General features: G+C 46.2%; 1 protein-coding gene across 5 annotated transcripts in view; it reads left to right on the forward strand.

Annotated features, from left to right (window-relative positions):
- The window catches only part of PRMT7 (protein arginine methyltransferase 7), a 39,267-nt gene that overhangs the window by 16,909 nt on the left and 5,399 nt on the right, over window positions 1-16,959 (forward strand). For all 5 annotated transcript variants that reach the window (XM_006099468.3, XM_006099469.3, XM_023763075.1 and 2 more), the window contains exons 6-13: window positions 2,566-2,678; window positions 6,216-6,457; window positions 6,680-6,860; window positions 10,753-10,880; window positions 11,515-11,650; window positions 12,551-12,634; window positions 13,026-13,073; window positions 13,711-13,800. In XM_006099468.3, the coding sequence (XP_006099530.1) occupies window positions 2,566-2,678; window positions 6,216-6,457; window positions 6,680-6,860; window positions 10,753-10,880; window positions 11,515-11,650; window positions 12,551-12,634; window positions 13,026-13,073; window positions 13,711-13,800 (1,022 nt within the window). The remainder of the gene's footprint in view (window positions 1-2,565; window positions 2,679-6,215; window positions 6,458-6,679; window positions 6,861-10,752; window positions 10,881-11,514; window positions 11,651-12,550; window positions 12,635-13,025; window positions 13,074-13,710; window positions 13,801-16,959) is intronic.

A 16,959-nucleotide genomic window follows, 5' to 3' on the forward strand; every position in this document is an offset into this window, starting at 1 on the left:
GGAGTAGGGGTCACTTTGTTGGGGTCACTTTGTGTCCCTTCTTGGGGAATACAGTGTTGCCTCTTGTTCAACATCTGAAAATGTTTGTTTCATATATTTTGTCTGGTTTTCTAGTTGATTACATGGATTGATAAGTCCGATTCCAGTTACTCTGTTTTGGCCAAAGGTGGGGGTTATTTGTTAATTTATTTATTTTTAATATGTTTTTATTTATTTCAGAGAGAGGAAGGAGAGGGATAGAGAGGTAGAATGATGAGAGAGAATCATTGATCGGCTGCCTCCTGCACACCCCACACTGGGGATCGAGCCCGAAACCTGGCCATGTCCTTGACCAGGAATTGAACCGTGACCTCTGGTTCATAGGTCAATGCTCAACCACTGAGCCACACCAGCTGGGCAAAATTTGTCTGTCTTGATAGCACAGAGATCGATCCGCAGAGCAGCCTTTGTTGTGTCACTCTCTGTGTGACTCTGTGCCCTCGTCTAGGCTGTGTATTGTGTACACACACCCTGCACGAGGCCATACCCCTCAAATCCTTTCTTAATACTTTTTCTTTGTAGCACTTATCACTGCAATAATGAAATCATTATGTAATTATGTATTTAATGTCTCTATCCCCACACAGCTGAAGCATTCTGAGTTTATGGACTGTGTGATCTTATTTATTCCATTCCATAACTTGTATATACCTGGCATGAAAGAATTCAGTAATATTTGTTTAGTGAGTAGATTGTCAACTTTGCTTGGTCCTTAGCCCCTTGTACATGGGACTTTATTTCCACTCGTCCAACTTGCCAAGTGGCTTTCTTATTGCTAAGGCTGATGGTCTTCCCTCTGCTTCTCCTCTCAAACACTGCAGCCCTGGTACTTCTGCCATTTAGTCTTCCTGTTCTTCCCCAAAAGCACGTTTTCCAAGGTTCTGTCCTTAGCCCTTTTTAAAAATAGCATCTAAGTTTGTTGCCTGTTTCCCAGAGATGGATGGATGACACACAGGCATGTGTGCAGCTGACTCAGGGGGCATTTGTTCATCCGTCCCATCATGGGGTAAGACTTAGGAGGCACCTGGAGTAAGCACCCCTCCTCAGGCTCTCACTCACATGTTAGACACCAGGCTGTCAGGAGTACTTGTTGAAATTCACTGGGTCATAAAGCTTTATTTATTTGATGCAATTTTGGGCAATAAATCATTTTAAATTATTATAATTAGCTTAAAAATTATTCAGGAGGCAGCATTTGCAGAGCTTGGTGATTGATTGGATGTAGTCTGATAGGGAGGAATCAAGAACTCAGGTAATGTTTGCTGACAGTTGCTGGGTGCTAGGCATTGTTCTAGGCACTGGGGCATAGTGAACAGACCAGTCAGGGTCTCTATTCTCCTGGAGAGCTAGTAAACAATGCTCAGGTTTCTGGACTGTGTGGTAGTGCCATTCATTGAGGTGGAAACATCGGAGGGAGAAGCAGGTGCATGGGGGTGGGATGTGATTGGCTCAGTTTGGGATGGAGTGAATTTCAGTTGGAGTTTGGCATCATATCAGAGAGGATAGGCAGGGCCACTCGGGAGGGTGTTCTCTGTGCAGGAGGACAGACGTTTCTTAGCCACCATTCACATATTGCCATTGAGCACAAGTGTACTTCATAGGGAGTGGGTAGATTTTACCTTTGCTAGCCTGACCATTGCTGCATGGACAGATCTCGTTACCCCCCTTAACAGATGAGGTGACTGATGGTCAGCGCTGAGGGTTCCGGCTAGAAAGCAGGCTCACAGTCCAGGTCTCCATGACTCAAGGTTCAGGCTCTGCTGCACTGTTCTTTCAGCCACTTTAAGGCTTCTGTTCTCTTGCATCATCCATGAGACTTGTCTCCTCTGTAGGGAAGATGAGTGGGCTTTGTCAGATTGTAATTCATGAGCCGTTAGGAGTGTTTAGTTAATTCTCCGTGATGAATGGCCCCTTCCAAAGTCTGTTCTGTCTCTTGGCTCATTAAAAATTATAACTGTAGAAGTAACATTACATTACATTATAGAAGTTTAGAAAACGGAGTTAATAGATCTTCTATAACCCTTCTTTCCCAACCAACTGGTATGTATTTGATAACAAGAAATGAACTTAATTCAGGGGGATTTAGTGTAAGGAACTGGGGATTCTGAACCCTGGGTATCAATGGAATCTATCAGCCTGTCTATCTTGCTTTGGTTTTCCCTCCCTTTCTGCAGCCTAGATATATTTGAAGTACCAGGATTCAGTTTGTGAAAAATCAATAAAATATATTTTTTTAAAAAAGAGTTTAATTGTTAATTTGTATACAGGAAAGTTGAAAGAGCAGTTGTACAGCAAACCCCCATATTCTCTTAACCAAGACTTAACAATTTTAGCATTTTTATATATGTATACGGATTTTTTGCTGAACTGTTGGAAAATCAGTTGAGATGACACTTCTAAATACTTCAGTATTTATATGTACTTTCATTTTAATGACTTATTAACCTTTTATCTGGCATCTAGTTGCTGTTAATATTTTTTCTAGTCTGTTGCTTGTTTCTGATGCTGTTTCCTTGTATTTCTCAGATGGTGACATGCCATGCCGTGCCAACATCCTGATCACGGAGCTGTTTGACACGGAACTGATTGGGGAGGGAGCACTGCCCTCCTATGAACACGCACACAGGCATCTCATGCAGGTAGGGATGAGAGCCTCCCTCAGGCATATTGCTGTGATCTCAGTCAGCTTACACAGCTCTCATTGATACACCGTGCTCTTCACAGCCTGAGTCCTCAGTACCTCTCTATATACCCAAGGACACCCTTTATTCCTGTAGGATTCTCCTTAATTATGACTTCTGTGCCTCTTGAATGCCAAGTCTGGGTAGGTTAGAGTCAAAAGGCCAGAAACTATCTTCAAATTCAATTCAATTTAGCAAACATTATTTGAGTGTCAACTGTGTAAAGTGTTCTAGCATCCAAGGAGAAGTGTGAGGCATCCTATTGCTCTAACCCACATAGTCAGTGATGGTGAGGATTTGGTGGGCTGAATGGAGAGGCAGACAGAAGCACCATAGCCATATGGTTTGGGACTGATAGAAAAGATCAGGGGGGCCGAAACCGGTTTGGCTCAGTGGATAGAGCGTCGGCCTGCGGACTGAAAGGTCCCAGGTTCGATTCCGGTCAAGGGCATGTACCTGGGTTGCGGGCACATCCCCAGTGGGAGATGTGCAGGAGGCAGCTGGTCGATGTTTCTCTCTCATCGATGTTTCTAACTCTCTATCTCTCTCCCTTCCTCTCTGTAAAAAATCAATAAAATATATTAAAAAAAAAAAAGAAAAGAAAAGAAAAGATCAGGGGGGAATGTAGAGGGGGTGGAATTTGGAAAGGCACTGGGGAGAGGGAGAGATGTCCCAGGAAAAGGGACCTGTTTGGTAGGTCACTGAGAACATCAGCTGGGAGGGGAAGGGGACTGTGAGCTAATGGCAGAGAATGGAGGAGGAGGTGGAAAGCCTTGAAGGCCAGGCCATTCCAGGTGAAGGAGTTTGGGTAGTGGCAATCTTTGACATTTTCTTTGAAAAGAGAGAGACATGTTGAAAATGTTATCTTGGAGATGTTGATCTTGCTTTTGTATGGACATAAATTGGAAGTGAAGACCCAGAGGCAAAGGCCAGTCAGGGAGGTGTGTCTGCTGCTTCTGCTGGCACCTGCCCTGTGGTCACTGCACTGTCCCAGCCAGCAACTCTTTTGGGGGTTCTTAGTGCTCTCAGAGAGAGGAGGGGGCTCCTTCCAGGGCATTCAGGACCAGAGTCCACATTACACAGTCAGCATGTGACTGTGATTGTTCTGTAGATCCCCACACTTGTGAGCTGTCTCATTGTTTCCAAAATGTAAATCCCTTTTCTAGTAACGTTAGTAGCAACAATTTCCATTTTTCCACATCAAAACCACCAACTAGATATATCCCTGAAACAGAGAACAAGGATATTTGGAATTTATGTTCATGTTGCCCAATTTGTCTTTCTCTAATTCATCACATTAAAAAGGTAGGCAGACAACTGTCCTCAGTTTCCTCTCCCAGCTGGCCTGTAGCAGCCAGGTGTGCATTGTCCACTCTAATCACTGTCCCCACCTGCCATCCTGTGTCTGAGCTTGAAGGACTTAGGGCTGGCACACAGAGGCTTCCATTGCCCTGACCCTCTTCCTGTCTTATTGAACCGGGATGCTGGCATGTCTGACAGATAGTCCATGTAGCAGCGGTTCTCAACCTGTGGGTCGCGACCATCGGAAAACACATATAGCATATCAGATGTTTACATTACGATTCATAACAGTAGCAAAATTACAGTTATGAAGTAGCAACGAAAATAATTTTATGGTTGGGGGTCACCACAACAAGAGGAACTGTATTAAAGGGTCACGACATTAGGAAGGTTGAGAACCACTGCCATGTAGTGTTGACCCAGGGATTGATCTTAGAAGATGCATTTATTGAGTGCCTTCATCTTGCCAGGCCCTCTTTTGGGTACCAAGAATATGAAGGTGAGCTCCTGGGGAGGCAGGTAGGTGAGCAGGTCATCACAGCACAATTTGGATTATGCACTGATGGTGGTCAGTAGGGTGAGATCCTGCCCTCTGATGTGGGGAAGGTAGAGGGCTCCAGGAAGATGAAGCTCAAGCTGAGTCAGTCTTGAAGAGTGACCAGGTGTTGACCTGGCAGGTGGGGGGGTATTCACAGCAGAGGAGATCAGCATGCACCAAGACATGAAGGTGAATTGGTGCGGTGGCTCTCAGATCCAGCAAGTACTTTGGATTATGGGTAGTGTGGGAGCTGGGGTTAGAGATGTGGCTAGGTTGCTGGCAGGGCTAGACCGAGAAGGGCTGCCTTGCTCCAGAAGGGTTTTCAGCAGGGGGTTGATTTATGCAGGCAGCCATGTAGAAAGCAGTTGGGGAGCAAGACCAGAGGCAGATAGGTGGTTAGAGTTATCCAGGCGCTGGGCTGGGTGGGCCTCAGGTAAGGCCATAGAAATGGGCCTGAAGAGGTAGACTCGGGGAGGAGGAAGGTGGTCAAGGGCTTGGTGATTACTTAGATGGGGAGGCATTGAGGATGATGCCAGGGTTTAGGGCTTGGGTACCTGGATTTAATGGTGGTGCTCCCTGTCTACTGGGAGAGTGGGAGGACCAGGCCCGGGAAGGTGAGAAAAGGGTGAAGTTGGGTTTGTCCATTTTAGACAGAAAGAGTGTGATTTGCCTGAGGGTCAGCCAGGAAGAAAGGACCAACAGGCCTTTGGTAAATGGTTTTTGGTAAATGAAGATGGAGTGGTTGAGGTTAGTTACTCTTTCATGTGGAGGGAGAAAGAAGGTGGTTCAGACCAGGTCTCTGGGGAGCCCCCTCTGTGAGGGTGGGCAGGGGGCACAAGAATCCAGCTAAAGCAGTGTTTCTCATCCGGAGCCATGTCTGGAGACATTTTTAGTGTCACAATGGGGGTGATGGGGTGGTGGTGCTATTATTATCTTGTGGGTGAGACCAGGAATATTGCTAAACATTCTACAGTGCCCTTGGGAGAGAAAAAAAGATCCTGCAACAAAGGATCTTCTGGCCTAAGAGGTCACTAAGAGCTGAGGTAGAGAATCCCTGTGCTTGGCATTTCCATGTGGTAGCTGCTGTGAGTCTCCTGTTCTCAGCTGGGCCCCTAGTGCCTGGTGTGTAGAGGATGGCGATGAATGAGGTAGGAGGAAAACTGGGCGAGGAGAGTGGTCGGCAGTGCCCGGTGAGGCCAAGAGGTCAGTTACTTGAGGGTGGACACTTGTCCATTGGTTGTGTGATAAGAAGGTTCTGGTGTCTGGGCAAGTGCTGCACCGAGGGAAGCTCTGAGCCCAGTGCCAGAATTAGTGCAGGGAGAATTGGACTCCTTCTTCCAAGTCTGTGTGGGAGTTCATCAGCATGATGACAATTAAGGTTTATTTTTGAAGTATTGAAGAGTGTCAGATAGCTAGGAACTTATCTGATGACATAAATCATTTTAGGCAAAACGTGTAATCCTTTTTCAAATCTTTCTTTTTTTCCCTCTCCCAAGGGCATTGTGCTGAATATAGTTAGCTATGCTGGGAAGGTGTTAGATGTTACTAAACTAGCCTAATATGAAGGAATAACCCTCTGTTGTTCAGTTGGAATTACTGTGGGTCAGTGTGCCTGGTTTATTTATTTTCTTTTTTTCTTTTTAACACAAACTTAGGAAGATTGTGAGGCAGTGCCTCACAGAGCAACCATCTATGCGCAACTGGTGGAGTCCAGAAGGATGTGGTCATGGAACAAGCTCTTTCCTATCCGAGTTCAGACCAGCCTTGGAGAGCAGGTCATCGTCCCCCCCTCGGAACTGGAGAGGTGCCCTGGTGCACCCTCCGTCTATGACATTCAGCTGAACCAGGTCTCCCCCACGGACTTCACTGTTCTCAGCGATGTGCTGCCTATGTTCAGGTACCAGGGAGCAACTTGGGTGGATGGCGCTTTGAGACATTTGGTGGAAGGGGGTCTTTGGAAGTTCTTTTTGAGTGGAAGGGAACCCCGCTGATGTCACCTGCCTCTGAAGGCAGGAGTCCATTGCAAACAAGTCTCATTGCTGTTGAGGTCACCATAAAAGCTTAAAAATGGAGTGTGTGAGCTTAAAATATGTTTAAGTTCCTGAATATTCTTCCACAGTGTGGACTTCAGCAAGCAAGTCAGTAGCTCAGCAGCCTGCTATGGCAGGCAGTTTGAACCTCTGGCGTCTGGCCAAGCTCAAGTGGTTCTCTCCTGGTGGGACATTGAAATGGACCCCGAGGGGAAGATCAAGTGCACCATGGCCCCCTTCTGGGCACACACAGACCCACAGGAGCTCCAGGTAAGAGTAGGAGCTGAGCATGTTTTCATGTAAATCAGGAAACGTGTCCACTTTTTGTTATGGGAAAATAGCATGTTGACCCTTAGATTCACCAGAATTTAGAACCAGAAGGGACTGTGTCAGAGTCAGTGTCAAAGAAGAGTTGTTGTTTTAAAGAAAGGCTATTGCCCTGCCAGTGTGGCTCAGTGGTTGAGTGTTGACCTGTGAACCGGGAGTTCACGATTCGATTCCCGGTCAAGGCACACGCCCAGGTTGCGGGCTCAGTCTCCAGTGTAGGGTGTGCAGGAAGCATATATATATATGATAGATCTCTCAGGCCAAGTTCATGGTCAGCACCAGTGGACACAGTGAACTGTAGGGAAGTTACTGTGCTGGCTCTCCCATCAGATCAACTTGAAATACAGAACTGCAGCTTGTCTACAGACTCATTTTCTTGGTCTCAAAATCTACCTTTCCCAGGTCAGTTGAAAGTGGGTGGAATTCATGAACTACAGAAAAAGTAATACAGAGTACTCCTTAACATGTGAAAAGTTGGTCAGCTTCACTTATAAAAGCAATGAAGATTTAAACTGCAGTGAGATACCATTTTTTACCTGTTAGTGAACAAAATTCAAAAAGTGGGGCAGCGCACTGTGGTGGAGCCATGGGGAAGAGCAGGAAGTGGTTGTCGGGGCATCCCTGGCACTCAGTGAGGCCCAGTTCCTCACGATGGGAAGTGATGCCACTTCTAGACATTTAGGCTCTGGGTAGATTTGCATATGAGTAGAGTGATGTGTTACAGCTCTGATTTAAAAGACTGGAACACCCAGAGGGCACCAGTGGAGGACTGGCTAATCCATTATCCTCCATTCAGTGAATGAGGCAGCTCTCTGTGCACTGATGTGGAACAGTCTCCAGGATATATCGCTCAGTGAAGCAAAAGTAGAGGTGCAGAGCAGTATGTGGTATGCCAACATTGGTGTTACTAAAAATGAGGATATATGTGGATGAGTGTATGTGTGGTATGTGTGTGTAAAGGTATCTTTGGAAGAGTTTATAGAAATCACTAAAAATGGTTACTTCTGGGAAGAGGGCTGAAGATGAGGGGTGGAAAGGAAACTTTTTTTTCACTCCATGACCCTTTTATATCTTTTGAATTTTCTCATGTGCATGTGTTCTCAACCCTCTACATACACACTCAGGGAAAAGTGGGGAAGGTGCTTCAGAGCTGAGGAATTAGAGCTTCCCTTTCTCCTGGGAGGCGCCGAGTACCTTCCTCTATGTCCCTCCTTCTGTTACTACATGGGGGACACTGGCTTTGTTTTGATTGGTTCTAGGTATACGCAGGTGACTTAGGGAAGGCCTAGCAGCCCCCTCTTGCTCCTTGAGTTACTGCTTAGGCCGAAAGGTTATGACTGCTGTGGGATTGTGGTCAGTTCCCTTGGCCTTGTGAGCGTCCCTCTCCAAACTGTCTTCCAGTCCCCTGGCCCAGGTAGGCAGGCATGTATCCAGGCAGTGGGTGTGAACTTCCCTCTTCTATAGCCTTTGTCCTCTGCTGGCTGAGTGTGTGTGTGTGTGTGTGAGTGTGTGTGTGTGTGTGTGTGTGTGTGTGTGTGTGTGTGAGATTTCCACAGAGTTGAGATTGGCACTAGACTTTGTTCCTCTCCAGGAGTGTAATGTTGCAAAATTACATGGATCCTCATGCTGGAACCACATAATGTCCAAACCAAGACTCAGCTTGGCCCAGGGCTTGGAGCAGGGCCTCCTGTCTAGGCAGCAGTGGTGGGTGCTCATCCCCAGGTCTCCTGACTGTGCAGCTCTTGTCCTTACTCTACCAGCAGTGACTTTTGGACTGTTAGGAATTCGAGGAGCTGCTAATGAATCTCCCTCCTGACTTCACTAAACTGTTCTTGATCTGAAATCTGTTCAGCCTGTCTCACCTTAGACAGTGGGTTGTCTGCAGCTCTTTAGCATTAGGACCTGGAAGGCTGGTGTGTGGGAAGGGCACAGTGACAGGGAAGCACTAAGGGAGCACCGAGGGGTTAGGGAAAGGCTGCTTTTGTCTTAGGATCCATTTGCATAGTAGGGAAAGAACAATAGCTTTTAGTGAACCTATTTTTTTCTCCTGTTATTGTTTATTTTTTTCAGAATGTATCTGGTTAGATTTTCATTTGTTAGCTTTTCTGTACAAATAGACATCTTAGCTACAGGGAATGCCATTCACCTGCTTTTTAGTTACATCTAAGAGTAGGTAGGGTCTGATGTGGTCCTGGTATGGAGTGTGCAGGCAGTCGTCTCATCAGAGTTGAGCCAGGCACCCACTGTTTAGGACAATTATTTCCTTTTTTTAAAAAAGAGGCTTAAAGATTATAAGAATAATTTTGTTCTATATAAACCTCATTATATAGAACAAAAATGAATTCAGTCACTCGTAGGCCTCCCATCCAAAAGAACTCCCTTTCTTTGCACCCTTTCTACATGCATGGGTTTTTGTCAGAGTAATTTTTGTATTTTTCTGCTGCACCATAGTCTTCTTATTCATCATTTTATTTATTTATTTATTTTTTAAAAATATATTTTATTGATTTTTTACAGAGAGGAAGGGAGAGGGATAGAGAGCTAGAAACATCGATGAGAGAGAAACATTGATCAGCTGCCTCCTGCACACTCCCCACTGGGGATGTGCCCGCAACCAAGGTACATGCCCTTGACCGGAATCGAACCTGGGACCCTTCAGTCCGCAGGCCGACGCTCTATCCACTGAGCCAGACCGGTTAGGGCATTATTCATCATTTTAAATGTCTGCGAGTTTCTGTCTAAGGAATTATTATCCATTTCTGAACTGTTGCACATTTGGTTTGATCCCAGTTTTTGTGAGTATAAATAATTCTGTAACATGCATTTTTACACAACTATAGCTTTTTTCTTTTCTTACTTTCTTTTTTATTTTTAAAGAATAGTTTATTGATTTTTAGAGAGAGAGGAAGGGAGAGGGAGAGAGAGAGAGAAACTTCAGTGTAAGAGCCGAACATCAATTGGCTGCCTCCTGCACACCTCCTACTGGGGATTGAGCCTGCAACCCCAGCATGTGCCCTGACCAGGAATCGAACTGTCAACCTTTAGGTACACAGGATGACATTCAACCAACTGAGCCACACAGGCCAGGGCAGTTCTTTTCTTTTCTTTTTTCCATTTAAAAAAAATTTATTAAACTGGTCCAGTCTCTTAGAAAGTTTTCATTCAGTCTGTTCCTATAGAGATTCTAAGAGGTTTTGAGTCTTCTCTTTTCTTTGTTTTGTCGTTGTTTTTTTTTTTAGAATAGAATCCTGGATGTGGGGTTTCTAGTATCAAAAAGGATTGACAAAGCTTATTAAAAGGTTGACTCTGAATCATTGTAAATCGTTTCACAATTTAGAGTTTTCCACATCTTTAAAAACTATTTAATTCAAAAGAATAAAATAAAACCTTCCTGTACTATTTCCCCAACTTTTTATTTTGAAAAATTTTAAGTCCACAGAATAAGTGAACATGAGCGCTAATGTGGCCTTTACTTAAATTTACAATTGTTAACATTTGCTTTCTTTCTGTCTCCCTTCCTCTCTGTCTTCCTCCTCCAGGCCCCCTTCCCCACAAGAGGGTCAGGAGCCTCCTCCCCTGAGCCCTTCTTCTTGAAGACGGCTGCCCTAGACCACATTTTATCTCCCTAAAGCCAGTAGTGTTCCAGCAAGCTTTCCAGCCATTAGCCTTTCTGATTTGAGAATTTTCTTCTTTATCTCTTTGGCCACAGTAGCTATCTGTTGTCCACACTGTGGTCTCCCTGCAAACTGATTTGTGGCTTGGGCTTTGACTCCTGGATTAGAAGCGTTGCTCTTGTTGCAGCTAGTGACTGCTGATTCTTCGTTTCCTATTTCAGTGGCGGGACCACTGGATGCAGTGTGTGTACTTCCTGCCGCAAGAGGAGCCTGTGGTCCAGGGCTCAGCCCTCTGCCTGGTAGCCCACCACGACGACTACTGTGTGTGGTACAGCCTTCAGAGGACCAGGTATACCCTGAGCCTCAAGGGGTGGGCACCGGGCCTGTGACACTACGCATTTATGTAAATTCCCCTTTCAGCGGTTCTCAACCTGTGGGTTGCGAACAATGAAAATACATCCTGCATATCAGATATTTACATTACGATTCATAACAGTAGCAAAATTACAGTTATGAAATAGCAACGAAAATAATTTTATGGTTGGGGGTCACCACAACATGAGGAACTGTATTAAAGGGTCGCGGCATTAGGAAGGTTGAGAACCACATAAAGTTTATGTGTCTATAATTGGGAATTATAGAGGCATGAGTGGGCACATTTATATCTGAACAGAATAAAATAAGAGCAAAAGTCTGTGACTGGGTGTGTCAGCACCTACTGCATGTACTCAGAAGAGGTTGCCCCCATTGTGGGGCCCCTACCTGGAACAGACATGTATGAGAATCTTGAATTAGAGGGCCCTCCAAGCCCTAATGCCTCCTTGAGAGCCAGAGCCTAGCACAAATCTAGGAAAGGACTGTGGGTGTGTCCTCTGAGGCCCATCTTGATTTCTCTGGGGCAGGTCCCTGTGTCATGTTTTCATGCTCGCTGGTGTCTAGCAGGTCACACTCACCACTCTGTGTCTGTTCATTTACTGGCCCAGCCCCCAAAAGAATGGGAGAATCCACCCAGCACGGCCTGTGTGTGACTGCCAGGCTCACCTGCTCTGGAACCGACCTCGGTTTGGAGAAATCAATGATCAGCACAGAACTGATCAGTATGCCCAGGCCCTGAGGACGGTATGTGTCTAGCCTCTTGGGTGCTTGTGGGCAAGGAGATTGTTCCGTGGGTCCCAGCTCATTTGTTGTTTTTCCTTTCTGTGCTCCCTGGTCTGTCTGAGTGACTTCAGCCAGCTCCTTCCGGGGGCGAGGTGGGGGGGAGGGGGTTTGCTCAGGTGAACCTGAGCCTGTCATGGGACTTCCTGAGGGCTTGTTCTCTGCTCACCCGCGAGAGCCTCCAACTGACAGCTTCCCGTTGGCCCCTGCCTTTGTCCCCCTGGAACTTTGCCTTTGTGATCACCCACCAGCAATTCCTGTGGGTGATCCCAGTGGACCCAGCCACCCATTCTTCCTTTCATCTGCTGCCTCCTTTCTGAAATTTTCTAAAATGTAAATCTGGCCATGTAACTTTCCTCCCTGAAAGCCTTTGCTCCCTGCTGCCTATAGCAGGGACCTCTCACCTGGGGACCACACACGGGATTTGGAGGGGTGTCTCTTGACTCCTTGGAGTAGTATGCAGAAGTATGTGTGTACATGCATGCATTTTGGTGTAGCGAGGAACCTAACCATCCTAAGTTTCTCTTAGATCTGTGCCCCATAAAGGAATCCCTGTCTTTGGGGAGTCACTCAGCAGGCCCACAGCTGTCTGTGCTGTGACAGAGGCCTGTCCTCGTGGCCTGGGAGGTGGCCAGTGGAAAATGGGGCAGGCCTTCAGATGGGCCTTCTAGGACAGCTTCCCGATCTCAGGGTCTGGGTTGGGAGAGGTGAGTGAGGTGGATGTGTTGGAGGATGGGGACTGGCTGCCACATGGTGTAGGAACACAAAAAGATCCAGCTGGGCAGTGGGATCTGTCAGTTTGTCAACAAGAATTTCTTGACATACTATAAGAAAACTTGTGCTGAAGTTGCTCTTCTCTGGCAGGTGCTGAAGCCAGACAGTGTTTGCCTGTGTGTCAGCGATGGCAGTCTGCTCTCCATGCTGGCGCATTACCTTGGCGCAGAGCAGGTACTGGACATGTGCTATTCTCTTTGCTTCCTGAATGCAGCTCTTGAGTTAGGGTGCCGTGTGGTCTGGGTACACAGTTCTGTAACTAAAGCCCTTTGCAGGTGAAGCTACCATCTATGTAGCATGCTTGGTTCAGAGTTATGGCTTTATTGCCTCCCTGTGTCGGCAGGAGTCAGGCTACAACATTGACCTATACCTGCAGCTCCGCTGTCAGCTGCCACCCTGCTCTAGGGTCAGTGCGGAGCATGGGTGCTGTCCAGCGGGTAATGAGCACAGGTGGAGGTGGTTAGGTGGTGCCTTCTGCCTGGGAATGATTTCGCCCCATTTTCATCTTTAATTTTGTTCTCTGTTAAGTGAATCTCCTACACTAATAGCATGTTATTCTCTCTAGGTACTTACAATAGAGAGTTCGGCAGCTTCTCATAGACTGATGAAAAAGGTAAGTGATAATTGTTGTTACTGAAATAATGAGGGGACCTGCGGTGCCTGCCTTCCCAAGTCTGGCACTTACTGCTTTGAAGTAGTGTGGGTACCAAGGGCACTGGGAGAAGCAGCAGCAGCCTGCTTGCTCCGGTCTGGCCTGGAAGTCTTCTAGGGCTGTCATTGATTAGAAACAGATGCATAGACTTCGTTTTGTTTTCTGGCTAAAGAAGTGTAAGCTTTCTCCTCACTTGAAACTAAAAAATTAAATTCTTCCTATGATTTGTTTCTGGGACACCAGTGCCCAGGGAGTCATTGCTCACGGGCTGGCCTGTCTGGTTGGTTCTGTGATGGTTTTCTCCTCCTGGCCAGTGACTGGTTTTGCTTTCCTCTCTGAAGGAGAACCCACCTCCACCAGAACTGCAGGCTTATTGCTAAGTCCTGTAGATGTGCCTGAGAGAGAAATTTCTTTTTCTGTTGCATTTTGTTAGTGATCTCATCCCTGGTGTATAGGATGCCCTGGAGGGGAGAATTTCCACAAAGCAGATAAGAGTGGTGCTCTGGAACTACTTGGCCAGCAAGCTGCAGACAGAAAAAGCAATGTTGAGATGTTTTTTTCTGGACAAAAATAATACTTGTGTTGTTTTATCTCTAAGATCTTCAAGGCTAACCACTTGGAAGATAAAATTAATGTAATAGAGAAACGGCCTGAATTATTAACATCTGCAGACTTGGAGGGTAAAAAGGTGAGTAATGAGAGTTCACAGTAAGGGCACAGCGCTCGATGGCCTGAGCTCTCCCCTCTCTTCTCCAGCCTCATGGAGGGTCCCTGTGGAACTCACCAGCTAGGAAGTGGCCACTGTGGAGGGTGTGAGGAGGGGTGGCAGAGATGCCCGCTGAGCAGATACTTGCACTGCTCTGAACTCTGGCTAATCTCTGCTCCTTGAAGTGAGGGCAGCCAGCTCTGCTGGGAACAGCAGCAGCACACTGCGTCCTCCTCCCTGTTCCCTTCACAGCTCTCCTGTGCGCTTCACCTTCCTGTTCACCTCCCGCCGCAGCCAGCCGGGCTTCGTCCCCAGCGGGTGCCTCCCACCTCTTAGTAACCTCTTAGTAACTAAACAGTCTCCTGCATGCTTCCTCTCACCAGGCCCCTGGACCCTACGACCCGGAGCCCTCTCTCTCCTTAACACACTTCTTTGTAGGTTTTTAAGAGACTGCCTCTTCTAGGTTTTCTTATTTTTCCAGTTCCTTTCTCTCAGTCCTTCGTGGGTCTCTCTCTCTTCCTTCACTTGATCCTTCCCTGGAAGTTCTTGGCGCTCCCTCCTTATCTGTCCTCCCTGTGACTCCTCTCCAGTGATAACATTCTTTTCCACATGGGAATCTGTGAGGGACAAATGTGTCTCCAAGTGTCAACTGGATGTCTTTCCTCACATGTCCCACAGGCCCTTAAAGCTGGAACCTGTCATCTTTCTTGCCAACTTTTTGCACAGATTTTTTGATATATAATGGACGTACCATCAACTCAACCCATGTCAAGAGTACAATTTAATGATTTTTTTTCTTTTAGTAAATTTATAGAGTTGCACAACTATCACACAATCTAGTTTTACAACATTTTCTTCACCCAGCCTCCAGCCCCAGGCAACCACTGATCTGGTTTTTGTCTATAAACTTGTCTTTTCTGGGCATTTCATATAAGTGGAATAATACAATATATGGTCTTCTCTGTTGGGCTCTTTCACTGGGCACGTCTTTGAGGTTCATCCATGTTGTAGAATGTGTCAGCATTTTGTTCTCTTTGTTGTTGTTAATCCTTACCTGAGGATATTTTTTTGCTTTGATTTTTAGAGAGAGTGGAAGGGAGGAACAGAGGGGAAAAGAGAGAGAGAGGGAGAGAGACATTGATGTGAGAGATACACATCGATTGGTTTGCCTTCTGCATTTGCCCTGACCAGGGCTGGGGATGGAACCCGCAACCCAGGTACATGCCCTTAACTGGGGATTGAACCCACCACCCTTTGGTGTGCGGGCTGAGGCTCTAATGACGGAGCCATACTGGCCAGGGCAGTATTTTGTTCCTTTTTAATTCTGATTGGTACCCCATGGTATGACTATGCCACAGTTTGTGTATCCATTCACTTGTTAAGGGTATTTGTATTGTTTCCAGGTTTTGGCTGTTTCAGCACTGCTGTGAACACTGGTACCTAAGTCTTTGTGAGGATATGTGTTTTCAGCTGCCTAGGCTTAGAATTGGTGGTTCATAAGGTATTTTTGTTTTAACTTTTTAAGAAACTGCCAAACTTGTCCAAAGTGGCTGTACCATTTTACATCCCCAGTCATGTACGAGGGTCCCAGTTTCTCTGTGTCTTTACCAACACTTGTTGTCTATTGTTTTTATTATGGTCATTTAATGGCTGTGCAGTGATGTCTCATGGTTTTGATATGTGTTTACCAAATGCCTAATGATGTTGAACACCTTTTTATGTGCTCATTTGCTCTTCTGTGTCTTATTTAGTGAAATATCTACTCGGATCTTTTATCCATTTCCCCCCTATGCCTTTTTTTAAAGAGCAATTTATGACCCATTTAAAACACACACTTAAGTGATTTATTTATTTATTTATTTATTTTAAAATATATTTTATTGATTTTTTACAGAGAAGAAGGGAGAGGGATAGAGAGTTAGAAACATCGGTGAGAGAGATCCATCAGCTGCCTCCAGCACACCCCCCAGTGGGGATGTGCCCGCAACCAAGGTACATGCCCTTGACCGGAATCAAACCTGGGACCCTTCAGTCCGCAGGCCAAGGCTCTATCCACCCATTTAAAACACACACTTAAGTGACTTATTATATTCATAAGGTTATGCAACATTCACCCCGATCAACTTTAGAACATTTTATCCCCCAAAAGGAGACCCCTTGCCCATTAGCAGTCACTCCCCATTTACCACCAATCCTCCCAGCCCTAGGCAACCACTAATGTACTTTTTGTCTGTATCAATGGCCATTTCTGGACATTTCATGTAAATGGAGTCATGCAATACGTGATCCTTTTGTGATTGCCTTATTTCAAGATTCATACACATTGTAGCATAAACCAGTACTGCATTTCTTTTTACTGCTGGGTAATAGTCCATTGTATGGAATGGGGAATACCACATTTTGTTTTTCTGTTTATCAGTTGATGGACATTTGGGTTGTTTCTACTTTTTTGGCTACTATGAATGCTGCTATGAACATTCATATACAAGTTGCTCTTTTTCCCCCTCATTGATGAGGATTAAAAAGGCATTTAAATTCTGTAAGCCATTGGCATGGTGCACTGGCTAGATTCCAGGCCACTGGGGTGGTGAATAGAAGTGGTGAGCAGGGCATTCTTGCCTTGTTCCCGATCCTGGGAGGTGGGGAGCACTCAGGACCAACACTTCTCTATCTTCAGTGTCTTCCTTCTGCATCTCCGTCACCTCAGCCAGAAACCCCAACATCTTGGACTGGTGCCCTGTCTCATCAGCATCTGCCACGTCTTGGTCTCCCTTTTGCACACTCCCCACTCCTTATAGTACTCACCCAAGTCCCCTCCTGTCCCCGCTCCATCTGCAGCTGGTGTCCTCTTAGGCTTCATGGATGTCAGAGAGCTCTTTCTAAAACACACCCCTTCTCTGATTAAAGCTTTTAGTGGCCCCCTCTTGCCTCCTCGGCACAGTCCAGTCCCCTTAACCTGTCATCAGTTGCCTTTGGGTGACCTGGCTCCTCTCCCCCTCTCTACCTCTCTGGCCTCACCCTTTACCACCCTGCCCTGTGTGCTCATCTGGCGCGCTCCTGAGAGGGCCTCCTCTCCCACCGTATGTGCCTCGGTCTGTCCACTGTCTGGAGTCTCCTCTCCTTTGCTTTTCAGACTCCTAC

This window comes from Myotis lucifugus, unplaced genomic scaffold (assembly GCF_000147115.1).
Source record: "Myotis lucifugus unplaced genomic scaffold, Myoluc2.0 scaffold_274, whole genome shotgun sequence".
NCBI classification, from domain to species: domain Eukaryota; kingdom Metazoa; phylum Chordata; class Mammalia; order Chiroptera; family Vespertilionidae; genus Myotis; species Myotis lucifugus.